Consider the following 14,433-nt stretch of genomic DNA (forward strand, 5'->3'; position numbering starts at 1 on the left):
AGCCAATCTCATACTGAAATCAAAGCGTAATGGAAAAGCATGATCACAACAAAATGTTGTATAGCCTGCTAACTTCTGTGTTTTGGTTTATGGGCTTACTTAAAAGGCAAGTCCATTTAGAACAAATAAGAACACATTTTCTCATATTTGAGTGGAGGTTAAACTCCAAATCATTTACCATATATCAGTCCTGGGACCTTGCAGAAGCAGCTTATGGGTATTCTATATACTGCTATGGCAAATCCTGCCGATGTGTCATATAGTAGAGTCCTAGTTATCTGGCACACAACTAACCAGCACAAATTGCTGGCGGTACCAGCAGTGGTGCAGACCAACTTCTTGCGGTTTGTGGTCTCTGCTGTGCTTACAGCTAACCTGAGAGGAGAAGGATAAAATAATTCATAATTGCCTGAGGCTTGCTCCAGCCCCATGATCTCTGTTGCCTCCCTCGCTGTCCTCCCGGGTGCCTCTGTTTGTCTGCTACTGGCCATGGTAATCCGCCTTCAGTGGCGTCAGTCAGGCTCTTCTGTACTTGCACGGCCCGGCAGAACGTTCTCGGCGACGTGAACATCGGGCTTCGCATGGGCAGTAGTCCTGAGCATATGGTTTGCTGTACTGCACATACAGAGGGCAGTGACTGTATGCTCAGCAAACCATTGAAACCATCCACAGTATTCATACAACTGTATAAGTACACTAGAGAAATTGATACTCTGCACTCGGTGGGTGGAGGTAGGAGGCTCTGCCCGCACATATAAATGCAAACACAAAGGATGGCTCTTCACTCCAGCTTCCACTATGGAAATGGCTCGGCTCAGCATGGGGACGTGCAGCTGGTCAAAATACAGAAAACCTGTTAGTATATACTGAGTACAGAGAGGCAGTCTAGGCACTGTCCCTTTTTTTTTTAAATGCTTTATTCATGCATTAGCCATGTCTGCAAAAAGTCATGTCATACAACTGTAGTAGCACACAAACATGATATAGGCTAGAATATAATAATAATTCTAACATTTGTATGGTGTTTTTCTTCTGTTATACTCAAAGTGCTTAAGAGCTATAGCCACTAGGGGTGCACTTAGTGGGAAACCATGCAGTGTTAGGGTGTCTTGCCCAAGGACTCCTTACTGAATAGGTATTGGTTTAGTGAATAGGAAGAGCCAATACTCAAACCCCCGGCTCCTGTGTCAAACCCCGGCTCCTTAACCAGTACACTATCCAGCCAAAATGTGAGTAGCCCATAACAACCACTTCGTTTATGTCAATGAGACCTCTTCAGTAAGCTGAATTCTGATTGCTGCTATGGGTGTTACCACACGTTGTATTTCAGCTGCCCCATGATATGCCAGAATAGCTCAGTTTCCAGGGACCGTTGATGGCTAAGATTTCCAGTCCTCCTGAGCCCGACACCTTGAGACTTATCACACTGAAATATTTTGTTGATGATCCTGCTTCTCTATTTTCTTGCTTATTTATAACCTTATCAAGCTCCACTAAACCTTCCACTTTCCGCTGACAAATGCCTCATTGATTTTTACCGTTATGCAGAACTTGGTTCAATAGCGAGTAAGGCAATGGATTTATGGGATAGGAGTGTCCCTGAATAGAAGCCGTGTATTGCAGAGCCAGTGATGTAGGTTAACACTAGCTGAAGCTAAAGATTATGCTGGAGTTTTATTCTAATTCTGAAATTCATACATTGTATTTACTCCATAGCAGTGTTCCTGCAGAGCTGTCGCTGGAAAAGCCACACCATGGTGGTCTGTGAGCATTCTACAGTCTCTCTTTAGAGCAGTGGTCCTCAAACGAAGGCCCACAAGCCGAAGGCGGCCCGCCCAGGCTTTTTCACTGCCCCGCTGGAATGCAATGATGTGTCAGCTTGATAATCGTACAGAGCCACAGTAATCCAACATGTGTACAGCTTAGATATACGGTAACAAGCTGACACACCATTGCATTCCAGCATTTCTGAAGGTGTGTTTGGCTTTCAAGGACAACAATACATATTCAGCAGTGATGCATCATTGGAAACCTCATATGCTCACTCCAGCCCGAATAATTGCAAATACCAGTATCTTCTATTTTAAGAAGGCAAAATTCTATTTGATATGACAAGGCTAATTGTGATCTAGTATTGCCCTAGATGTAAGGGAGAATGTTCTGATTTGCACACCCTGGATGTAAGGGAGAAGGCCCTGATTTGTGCACTCTACATGTAAGGGAGAAGACCCTCATTTGTACACCCTGGATGTAAGGGAGAAGGTCCTCATTTGTACACCCTAGATGTAAGGGAGAAGGTCCTCATTTGCACAACCTAGATGTAAGGTAGAAGGTCCTCATTTGTACACCATAGATGTAAGGGAGAAGGTCCTCATTTGCACAACCTAGATGTAAGGTAGAAGGTCCTCATTTGTACACCCTAGATGTAAGGGAGAAGGTCCTCATTTGCACAACCTAGATGTAAGGTAGAAGGTCCTCATTTGTACATCCTAGATGTAAGGGAGAAGGTCCTCATTTGCACAACCTAGATGTAAGGTAGAAGGTCCTCATTTGTACACCCTAGATGTAAGGGAGAAGGTCCTCATTTGCACAGCCTAGATGTAAGGGAGAAGGTCCTCATTTGCACAGCCTAGATGTAAGGTAGAAGGTCCTCATTTGTACACCCTAGATGTAAGGGAGAAGGTCCTCATTTGTACACCCTAGATGTAAGGGAGAAGGTCCGCATTTGTACACCCTAGATGTAAGGGAGAAGCTCCTAATTTGTACACCCTAGATGTAAGGGAGAAGGTCCGCATTTGTGCACCCTAGATGTAAGGGAGAAGGTCCGCATTTGTGCACCCTAGATGTAAGGAAGAAGGTCCGCATTTGTGCACCCTAGATGTAAGGGAGAAGGTCCGCATTTGTGCACCCTAGATGTAAGGGAGAAGGTCCGCATTTGTGCACCCTAGATGTAAGGGAGAAGGTCCGCATTTGTGCACCCTAGATGTAAGGGAGAAGGTCCGCATTTGTACACCCTAGATGTAAAGGGAGAAGGTCCTCATTTGTACACCCTAGATGTAAGGGAGAAGGTCCGCATTTGTGCACCCTAGATGTAAGGGAGAAGGTCCGCATTTGTGCACCCTAGATGTAAGGGAGAAGGTCCGCATTTGTGCACCCTAGATGTAAGGGAGAAGGTCCTCATTTGTACACTTACAACCTATCCCAGATCCATTGCTTGCTCCAATATACCATGTAACTAACTTTGCTTCTGTTTCTTAAGTTTGGGATGCAGACTGGAACATCCATTAATTGTGGTAACTTTGATTTCCAGGCATGACACTAATCGCTTTCAATTATAATAATCTGCTGTAAGATGCATTGTGCTTCACCTACCCCTTTGTATCCAAGGCTGGTCCGTTAACCTGTTATGTGATTTTGCAGACAGATGAAGTGTTTCTGGAAGCCCAGATCCAGAATATTACTTCCTCCCCTATGTTTATGGAGAAGGTGTCACTGGAGCCTTCCATTATGTACAACGTGACAGAGCTGAACAGTGTGGACAGCAATGGTGAGGGGTAAGGACCCTAAACATTCAGATCTCATCGTATGCCTTGGTTAATGCATGGGAGACCCTATTGCTGAATTATAGCTTTATTCTGATTCTGGCTTGACTATCTGTTGAGGAGAGCAGAACTGAATAGTACTTATTGCTTTTATAGTCCCTACACTTGCTATGTCAAGTGAAGAGTCCAGGTTGGCACTCTTGTTTCAGAATGCACAATTTTCAATTTATTGCTTCATAAGCACATGGATATGACAATTGTTTCGGGGCCACGGCGGGTACCCTTCTTCAGATAGTGCAAACCATTTTGGACATAAAGGAGGTTCCTTTTCTGCCGATTGCATTCAACTGATCCCTCAGGCAACTCTTCTCTGAAAATTGTGTTATTAGGGGGACCTTAAAGTGGACCCAAATTAAAAATACAAGATTTCAGAAATAAAATGTATTTTCTAAATTATAATAATAGCAGCCCTTTTTCAACTGCATGATGACAAATATAAAATATTTTACATTTATTGGAGGAACCACTCCCTTCCTTTCATATTGCCGGGACATAATCCAGCAAAATGCTGGAGTAGGTGGTGTCTGGCAATGGAGGAATTGCTAATGGCTGCTACCTGTATAACCCTACTTATGAAAAAAGAAGGGTGAAAAGTAGGGCTGCACGGTTTTGCGGTTTTAAACTGAAACCGCGATTCACGTGCAGACTATTTCGGAGTCGTCAGTAGCTTCGGTTTTGGAAGCCACTGATTGGCAGAAGCCACGCGACTAGCAGTGAATATTTATAATTGTTAATGAGCCGGGCAGCAGGGGGAGGGCGAGTCGAGTCCAGCACTCAGCGCCACCAATAGCTAGATAGAGATGGTATGACGGAGGCGGTAGGCAGAGCTGTACAGCGGGTACAGCTCCGTCTACCGCCGCTGTCATATCATCTCTATCTAGTGATTGGTGGCGCTGTGTGCCGCTCTGGACTGGACTCGCCCCCCCCCCCCGCTGCCCCACTCATTAACAATCATAAATATTCACTGCTAGCTTCTGCCACTCAGTGACTCGAGTGGATCCACCCCCCGCTGCCCAGCTCAAGCACTCGTGACTCTGCAATACGCCGCACATCGCCGGATCAGTGACTGGTTTTAGGAGCCACTGATTGGCAGAAGCCACGTGACTAGCAGTGAATATTTATGATTGTTAATAAGCCGGGCAGCAGGGGGAGGGCGAGTCCAGTCCAGCACGCAGCGCCAGCAATAGCTAGATAGAGATGGTATGACTGAGGCGGTAGGCGGAGCTGTACAGAGGGTACAGCTCCGCCTACCGCTGCCGTCATATCCTCTCTATCTAGTGATTGGTGGCGCTGTGTGCTGCTCTGGACTGGACCCCCCCTGCTGCCCCGCTCCAATAACAATCATAAATATTCACTGCTAGTCCTAGCTTCTGCCACTCAGTGACTCGAGTGGATCCGCTCCACGCTGCCCGGCTCAAGCACTCCGCAATACGCCGCACATTGTTAAGGCTGCATTTCCACTTGTGCGGTGTGAATCGCAGTGGAAAAAAATCGCATGCGGATGGCAGAGCCTTCAGAATTCGCATACCGTATACCGCTATGCGAATCGCATACAATGTATTTAATAGGCAATTCGCATGGATGACAATGTATGCAAATTTAACCATGGCAGTGCTGGTGTGCTTTTCCATTGTTTCTATGCGAATTCGCATGGAAATTCGCATACCCAAACCTCCTGCGAATTTCCTATTAAATACATTGTATGCGATTCGCATAGCGGTATGCGAATTCTGAAGGCTCTGCCATGCCAATTTTTTCTGCACAGAAAAATGCAAAGGAAACGGTCCCATTCACTTGTATTGCTATGCGAATTTGCATGCGAAAAACGCATGCGAATTCGCAATAGTGGAAATGGGCCCTTACTGCCCCCAGCCCAGCGTCCTCACAGAAGGCCCTACCTGCATACATGTGCAATTTAGTGCTAAAGCTTGTTGAAGAAAAATCGTGAAAAAATCGAAATCCCAATTTCTGAGTGAAAAATCGCAATTTTAATTTTTGCCTAAAATCGTGCAGCCCTAGTGAAAAGCATGCACTGAAATGCTCATAGGCTTGAAGGAGTGTTTATTTATCTTTGTATGTGTCAGAGTGGTGCAACTAAATATTTTGAATTAAAAAAATGTTTGGTTTGGGTCCACTTTAACAGGAGACTATACTTTTTAATCCAGGCTAGCTTTCCTGTGTAACATATGGCCTCTCATGATCTCCAGGCTAGAAATGTCTTAGTTCATCTGGCCCATTTAAAGTGGACCTAAACTCTTGCACAGCACAGAAAACAAACAAGGGGAAATGCACCCTGTGTGTATTTAGAGAGTTTAGTGTGTCCAATGCCCCCTCATCTGTGACTAATCACAATTATAAGTTGATCTCTCCGTTGTGTCAGCTGGCTGCCTCGGCATAGCACCTAATTTGTCAACACAACTTTTTCTGCTTCCGTGAAAGCAGGAAGTAGGCACTGCAGATTTATTGCAGGATTTGTATCAGCTGTAACAATGAAATGTTTTTCTTTAAAGGTTCTTATGCTGTTGCTTATCTTTTAGAGCAGAGAGGAAGCTATGAGTTCAGGTGATTGATCATTTTATGCAATTTTTTTTTATTCTGTATTTTTGTCTGAACTAAGATCAATGAGGGGAAAAGGTCTGCTTTTACCTAAAATTGTTCTTTACAGTTACCTCTTTCTTGCTTCTCTTTTAAAGAGAGTCTGAAGCGACTTTTAAAAACAGCTTTTTAGCTTATATTCTACATGGGCATGTTTTCCCCTGCTAAAACGCCACTATCCCGTGGCAGAATGAGGGGTCTTTACCCCCCAAATCCCCTCCGTGGTGTCCAGGGATCGCTTCCTGTTGAGGCAGGGCTAATGGCTGCAGCCCTGCCTCTCAGTGCGTCTCAGCGCTGATCGGCGCCTGTCCCCCCGCTCCTTTCAGTCTTCCTTCACTGAGGGGCCCCACGCCCCTGTAGCTGTAGCTCTGCCTCCATGTGCGTCTATCAGCGGCGGATCTCCGCCTCTGTGGGAGAGGCGGAGATCCGCCGCTGATAGACTCGCATGGAGGCAGAGCTACAGCCATTAGCTCTGCCTCCAGGAAGAGCAAAATCTACGACCAAGTTGGTCGTGGATTTTGCAGGGGGGGATTTGGGGGTAAAGACCCCTCGTTCAGCCGCGGGATAGCGGCGTTTTAGCAGGGGCAAACATGCCCATGTAGAATATAAGCTAAAAAGCTGTTTTTAAAGTCGCTTCGGAGTCTCTTTAAGCAAAGGAAAGAGGCGAAGAAGAAAAAAAAAGTATCTAACATTTTCAAATGCCTTTAGATTTATTTTTCCACTGTAAAAATCCAAATAGGGCTATTATATTGAAAATGGATTCTCTGCAGCTTAGTTCTATGACATTAGGCTCTATTCACAAAACTTCATAAAAGACTTATTTATTACCTAATTGATAAAAAAAAACCTTTCAGCACCTTTACAAGCAAAATAATCACTAAAAGTAAGTTGTTCTTGATTTCAATATAACTTTTTTTTACCTTAGTTATATTATATTTTTGATCTTTGGGAGCTTAAAGAGAACCCGAGGTGGGTTCTAAGAACGCTAATTGCACACTGAGGCTGGGTCTGCATATACTGCCCAGCCTCTGTTGCTATACTGATCTCCCCACAGGCCCCCCTGCGCTCTGCTTACCCCCCATGAATCATACGCCGAGCTGTCGACACGCAGCGTCACAGTCGGCTGTTTACCTTCCATCTGTCACTCTCGCCTCTCCCCCACCTCCTCCATAGCTCCAGTCCCCGCCCGCGTCCCTTCCCTCCAATCAGCGGGGAGGGAAGGGACGCAGGCGGAGATCGGCGCTATGGAGGAGGCGGGGAAGCGGCGAGAGTGACAGAAGGTAAACAGCCAGCTGCGTGTCGACAGCTCGGTGTATGATTTATAGGGGGCACAGCAGAGCGTAGGGGGGGCCTGTGGGGGGACCAGTATAGCAACAGAGGCTGGGCAGTATATGCAGACCCAGCCTCTGTGTGCTACCACCTCGGGTTAGCTTTAAACATGTAACATAGATAATGTGAAAAAGCTTTGTGAATCATGCCCAATGTCCTCAAATTGACTCTTGCCATCCAGTCTGAGGTGTGAATCTCAAGATGGACACTATCTGCGTTTTTGGTTTTGTATGTTCTTGCCATGTTTGTGTAGGTTTCCCACGGGCACTCTGGTTTCCTTCTACATCCCAAATACATGCTGATATGTGAAATGGTTGGCTGCAAAAATTGTCCTTTGTCTAACTCTTGTAGAGTTATACTGTGAGCTCCTCTGAGGGATATTTTGTGACTTGACTATAGACTCTATAGAATGCTGTGGAATATGATATTCCTATAAAGAATAACCAGTAATCTCTGTCCCACAGGGTGTCAACATTTGGAACAAAGACTTACTTACAACCGCTGGACACACGGCAGTACTTGTACTGCTTGAAGCCAAAGCCAGAGTTTGCTGAAAAAGCCGGCGTCATCAAAGGTGTCACTGTAATTGGCAAACTGGACATTGTGTGGAAAACAAATCTGGGAGAACGAGGCCGACTACAAACCAGCCAGCTGCAGAGAATGGTACGGCCAAACCAGAGAGCCTGGTCCTCAAATGGACCTTTCTGAGATTTCTCCCACCATGTAATAAGCATATGTCATATGCATTCTTTTCATGATTTTCTCTCAGTGTTCTTCACTGCTGTAAGAATAGACTTTCACAGATCAGCAGGCATATTTCTGAAAGTGCTTAGTGAGCAGTTTCTTTTGTCCTAATATAGTTTGATAACTTTAAGGCAATTTGCAACAATCCAAACCTAAGAATATCTTAATCTCTACGGACTCAGACACACTATAACAGCTTTTCTGCAGGGCTGTGGAGTTGGAGTCGGAGCAATTTTGGGTACCTGGAGTTGGAGTCGGTGGTTTCAGTAAACTGAGGATTCTGAGTCGGATGATTTTTGAACCAAATCCATAGCCTTTGTAAAAATTAGACTAAGGAGTCGGAGCAATTTTGGGTACCTGTAGTCGGAGTTGGAGGTTTCATAAAATGAGGAGTCTGAGTCTGATGATTTTTGCTCTGACTCCACAGCCCTGCTTTTCTGAGCACTTTTTGGCCTCCAGAGCTTTTTTGAGAGATTTTTAAAAAACACCTCCATTGACTTACTTTAAAATCATGGTAAAATCACACAATGTTAATGTAAGTCAGTAAGAGCTTTTTTTTTTTTTTTTTTCTTAAAGCTCTCAGTAAGCTCTGAAGGCCAAAAAGAGCTCAGAAAAGTGCTTATATTGTATCTGAGCTCTTAAGCTTGTTTGGCGATATCCGCCATCACACATGCTGAGTAAACGGTGAGGATGCATGGCATAGAACGGCCAGTCCGGTCTCAGCTGTTGCAGGAAGCAAGGAGTCTGGTTACTCTGGGCAAAGGTTTGGTTTTCTTTTTGCGCCTTTCATGGTAAAGCATTGATCTTGAATATAATTAGCCTTCCATTTTTATACTTCAGTCTTTATTCTTTACCATTTCCCATGACAACACTGGAACATTAACCACTTCGTGCCATTGGCTGAAAGGTTCAAATGTGGGCGTTGATGCATGCACGTGTACGCACACTTTAGAAGAATAGTTTGACTTTAATAAAAACCCTATTTGCACTTAAATCACAACTGAAGTGAGAGGTGTATGGAGGCAGCCATATGTTTTTCCTTTTAACCAATACCAGTTGCCTAACCAGGGCTGTGGAGTCAGTACAAAAATACTCCGACTCCTCAGTTTAGGATTCCACCGACTCCAACTCTTCTGATTTGCATATTACAATCTTGTTGATTGAAAGTATGTAACATGAAATGCATCTCTTAACTGCCAACGCTTAGGAATTTTAAAAGGCAACTGAAGTGAGAAGGATATGTAGACTGCCATATTTATTCCCTTTAATCATAGACTAAAACTAGTCCTTGGTAAGAGTACTTGTAGAAGGTACAGACCAGAACTAAGAACATCTATTAGGCCCTAGGCAATGTAAGTGTGGGTACATGTAAGAGTGATGTGCAGGTACTCTGCAGGGAAAAGAGGGGATTCTTCCTCTTTTACACTTTCTTCATGCACAATCTGAACCAGGTTTATGGGTGATGGACAACACCTCTCTGTTCAATGTGCACAACATTCTCAGTGGATTCCCTGCAGCTCTGTGGGGAGTGCATATGTAAAGTATAGTACTACTGTGTAACAAAGTAAACCTGAGACAGATGAAATTAAAGTTTTTATACATACCTGGGGCTTCCTCCAGCCCCCTTCAGGCTAATCAGTCCCTCGATGTCCTCCACCACCTGGATCTTCTGCTATGGGTCCAGGTACTTGAGCCAGTCTGGCTTAGTTTGCATGCACACACTCCGCTGCCGGGAGCGTACTACACCTGCGCAGCACTATTGCGCAGGTGCAGAATTCTCCTGGCTGTAGGAACGGCACGTGGCTGGATTGCGCTGACTGGCTGAATTACCGGGACTCGTAGCAGAAGCTGCAGGTGTTGGAGGAGGACAGCGACTGGATTAGACCGAAGGGGGCTGTAGGAAGCCCCAGGTATGTAAAAATAAATAAATAAATAAAAAATAATCCATCTGTCTCCAGTACCCTTTAATAAGTACTCACCAAACCAAATTTTAACACATCAAATTATTTGATTTAATGAGCAAAGAGAGTGCGTACATTTGCATAAACCAGCATCAATGCAGAATTATTTCCATCTCTGTTAGTGACACAGCTACACGTCAGGCTTTATTCTTACAGCATAGATGTTATTTAGTATATATAAGAGATTCCTGTGTGCACATCATATATACAGTCACAATCAGATATGTATTTCTAGACTTTAAAAATACAGGGATTGCTTTATTGAAGCAGCACAAGTAACTACTTTTGATTAGTTTATTTCATTTTTGTGGACTAAGCACAGCTATTACTGTGTATATAAATTATTTATGATGACTATCTGAGAAATAGAACATTTTATCATATTTTCTATTTTAATTGGTTTAAATTAATTAGGAGTCTGAGTCGGCGCATTTTTTCCAGACTCCGACTCCAGGTACCCAAAATTGCTCCGACTCAACAGCCCTGTGCCTAATAGCCATGCTGGTCTCTTTGGCTGCAGTAGTGTCTGAATAACACCAGAAACAAGCATGCAGCTAATCTTGTCAGATCTGAAAATGTCAAACACCTGATCTGCTGCATGCTTGTTCAGGGGGCTATGACCAAAAGTATTAGAAGCAGAGGATCAGCAGGATAGCCAGGCAACTGGTATTGTTTAAAAGGAAATAAATATGGTAGCTTCCACATAGCTCTCAGTTGTCCTTTAAGTTGCACAAATTGGATGTTCTTATAAACCTTCATTTTGCAGGAAGTGGCATCTACAGTGGCACAGACTAAACCGTGTAAGACAAATGATGGCCCAAATGTAGATCTTGGTTTTTGGACTAAAACCCGGAGTAAGTTATGAGATTTATCTGTCAGGTTTTTGTTGCAGTTAACTTTTATATTTCAATGTTTTCCAGGCTCCAGGATATGGAGATGTGAGGCTTTCCTTGGAGACAATCCCGGATACAGTCAGTCTGGAGGAACCCTTCGATATCACATGTAAAATCACTAACTGCAGGTAATTACACTGCCTATTCTGCATACCTTGCGGCAGTAACTGCAGGTAATTACACTGCCTATTCTGCACACCTGGCGGCAGTAACTGCAGGTAATTACACTGCCTATTTTGCACACCTGGTGGCAGTAACTGCAGGTAATTACACTGCCTATTCTGCACACCTGGCAGAAGTAACTGTAGGTAATTACACTGCCTATTCTGCGCACCTGGCGGCAGTAACTGCGGGTAATTACACTGCCTATTCTGCACACCTGGTGGCAGTAACTGCAGGTAATTACACTGCCTATTCTGCACACCTGGCGGCAGTAACTGCAGGTAATTACACTGCCTATTCTGCACACCTGGCGGCAGTAACCGCAGGTAATTACACTGCCTATTCTGCGCACCTGGTGGCAGTAACCGCAGGTAATTACACTGCCTATTCTGCGCACCTGGCGGCAGTAACTGCAGGTAATTACACTGCCTATTCTGCGCACCTGGCGGCAGTAACTGCAGGTAATTACACTGCCTATTCTGCGCACCTGGCGGCAGTAACTGCAGGTAATTACACTGCCTATTCTGCGCACCTGGCGGCAGTAACTGCAGGTAATTACACTGCCTATTCTGCGCACCTGGTGGCAGTAACTGCAGGTAATTACACTGCCTATTCTGCACACCTGGCGGCAGTAACTGCAGGTAATTACACTGCCTATTCTGCACACCTGGCGGCAGTAACCGCAGGTAATTACACTGCCTATTCTGCACACCTGGCGGCAGTAACTGCAGGTAATTACACTGCCTATTCTGCACACCTGGCAGCAGTAACTGCAGGTAATTGCACTGCCTATTCTGCACACCTGGCAGCAGTAACTGCAGGTAATTACACTGCCTAATAAAAAACACCACACACTACCAGTATATGTCGTTCAACTGCTGGCAATTTATTCAGTTACAAAAAGAAAAAGGTCAGACATAGATTGCATAGATATAATATAATGGCGGAACCATTACATTCACCAATAGCTGCATATACCTTTTCTGTGCAGCAAGAACTAATCGGTTCAAAAAGGAACAATTGTTCCCAATTGGTATGGATCGCCCAGCCATCAACGAGAGACGGGCACAGTCCCCACAAACGATCACCCTCGCGACAACCACCAGGCGGGGGTGGCAGGGCAGTACATTACCAATATGGCCGCAACTGCAGCCTTGCACTCCGCCCTGATCCTCCACCGCACGGTGGGGCCACAATGGTAACCGAACAAACCAGCTGACAGTAGTCAGCACCACTCCCCTCCCTACGATCCCCCGCAGATCAGCGCAACTGCCTATTCTGCACACTGCCTATTCTGCACACCTGTACTATTAAGACTGCATGACCTGCTAAGGAGGCTCTTGCATTTGTCTGCATGGAGAGGTTTGGAGCAAACAAAGGGTGTTTATTAATAAAAGCTGGGATAACAGAAAAGCAGTGATGTTACTCATTCGGCCTTTGTTATATTGATGTACCCTGTGCTAGGAGAATGCTCTGGGGAACGTATGAATTGTCTCCTTGTAAAACACATTCTGTTCCTCTCCTAGCAACCACCGCAAATTCTAATGTGGCCTAGTAACAATAGCGGGAGAAACTTCTTGCTTTGAGAGCATTACAAAGTGGCCTACAGTCCTACATGTGGTCTGATATGATTTCATTGTCTGCTGTTTATTGTGCCTGATTTTCTGTGCCGTAATCAGAATCTTACCTGACTCTCTGGAATGGTTGTTTTTTTCCATTCGTCTTTATTAAAGGACCAATCCAGTGAAAAAAAAAGTAAGCAGTTAAAATCTGACAGAACCAACAGGTTTTAGACTAGTCCAGGTCCTTTTCCTCATTCGCAATTCTCAGGGTTTTCTTTGTTTTCAAAAGCATTTCCTGAATGGCAGTTTAACATGAAAAATTGTAAGATACCAGCCAGCCTCCCTACTCACTTGCACACTATTTTGACAATTTGACTTTGCAACTGCCGTTCAAAAAATGCTTTTGAAAACAAAGAAAACCCTGAGAATCCCCCATGAGAATATGGACAATGCTGGATAGGGTAATGGTTAAGGGCTCTGCCTCTGATACAGGAGACCAGGGTTCGAATCTCGGCTCTGCCTGTTCGGTAAGCCAGCACCTATTCAGTAGGAGACCTTAGGCAACCCTCCCTAACACTGCTACTGCCTATAGAGCGCGCCCTAGTGGCTGCTGCTCTGGCGCTTTGAGTCCGCCAGGAGAAAAGCGAGATATAAATGTTATTTGTCTTGGGGTGTGTGTGTGTGTGTGTGTGTGTGTGAGTGAGTGCGCGTGCGTGCGTGCGTGCGTGCGTGCGTGCGTAGTTGGTTCTGTCAGATTTTAACTGCTTACTTTTTTTTTTCTTTTTGCTGGAGTGGTCCTTTAAGGTAATTATTCAATATAAAATAACACAACATAATTCCTATGCAGGGGGGGGCATATGGCTGCAGATTGCCAGGTATTCACACCTGTTAATTTTCAAAAACTAGTGTGTGTTCCATATATTTATTGATTTTTTTAACTATTAACTTAGAAATGGACCTGAAAAGGTGTAAATTGTGCAGTTGAATAATATGTGTAAAAGAAATTATGAAGCAACACTTAAAGAGAAACCGTAACCAAGGATTGAACTTCATCCCAAACGGAGGGGGCGGGGAGGGGGGGGGTGTGTTAAGTGTATGGCTAATATTGTGGTGAAACCCCTCCCACAGTGTCTGGGAACCTCATTGCATTGTGGGAAATAGCTGTTTACAGCTGTTTCCAACTGCCAAAAAAGCAAGCAGCACCTCCTTCCACTGACATCACCTGCCAGCAGTGATGCTTCCCCAAGTGTTTCTATAGATGCTTCCATACTGCACATGCGTAAGCCTGGACAGAGGCGTGTGTAGTATGGGACCCACTTATCGGTTCGATTTATATTGGTTGAATACACCTTTGGGAGTCCCTGTGTAGACTTTGAAAGTACTAGCATCCCCGAGTACTTCTGAAGTCTTCGCAAGGACTCTCAAGGGTGTATTTGACCAATTGGTTGGATACAGTGGAATCCCAGTTATCCGTAACTCAACTAATCAGAAGTCTCAACCAACCAGAACAAATCACCAGCAGTAACCACAGTGGTGAATGCCAACTTCTTGGGCCTTTTGTAGGCTCTGCTGTGCTTAGACTGGT

At 44.7% G+C, this 14,433-nt stretch overlaps 1 protein-coding gene across 5 annotated transcripts in view; it reads left to right on the top strand.

The window, feature by feature from the left end:
* Nucleotides 1-14,433, top strand: part of TRAPPC13 (trafficking protein particle complex subunit 13) — a 67,295-nt gene that overhangs the window by 44,867 nt on the left and 7,995 nt on the right. For all 5 annotated transcript variants that reach the window (XM_068249892.1, XM_068249906.1, XM_068249884.1 and 2 more), the window contains 3 exons: nt 3,421-3,554; nt 7,991-8,189; nt 11,152-11,252. In XM_068249892.1, the coding sequence (XP_068105993.1) occupies nt 3,421-3,554; nt 7,991-8,189; nt 11,152-11,252 (434 nt within the window). The remainder of the gene's footprint in view (nt 1-3,420; nt 3,555-7,990; nt 8,190-11,151; nt 11,253-14,433) is intronic.

The sequence above is a fragment of the Hyperolius riggenbachi genome, chromosome 1 (assembly GCF_040937935.1).
Source record: "Hyperolius riggenbachi isolate aHypRig1 chromosome 1, aHypRig1.pri, whole genome shotgun sequence".
Classification (NCBI taxonomy): domain Eukaryota; kingdom Metazoa; phylum Chordata; class Amphibia; order Anura; family Hyperoliidae; genus Hyperolius; species Hyperolius riggenbachi.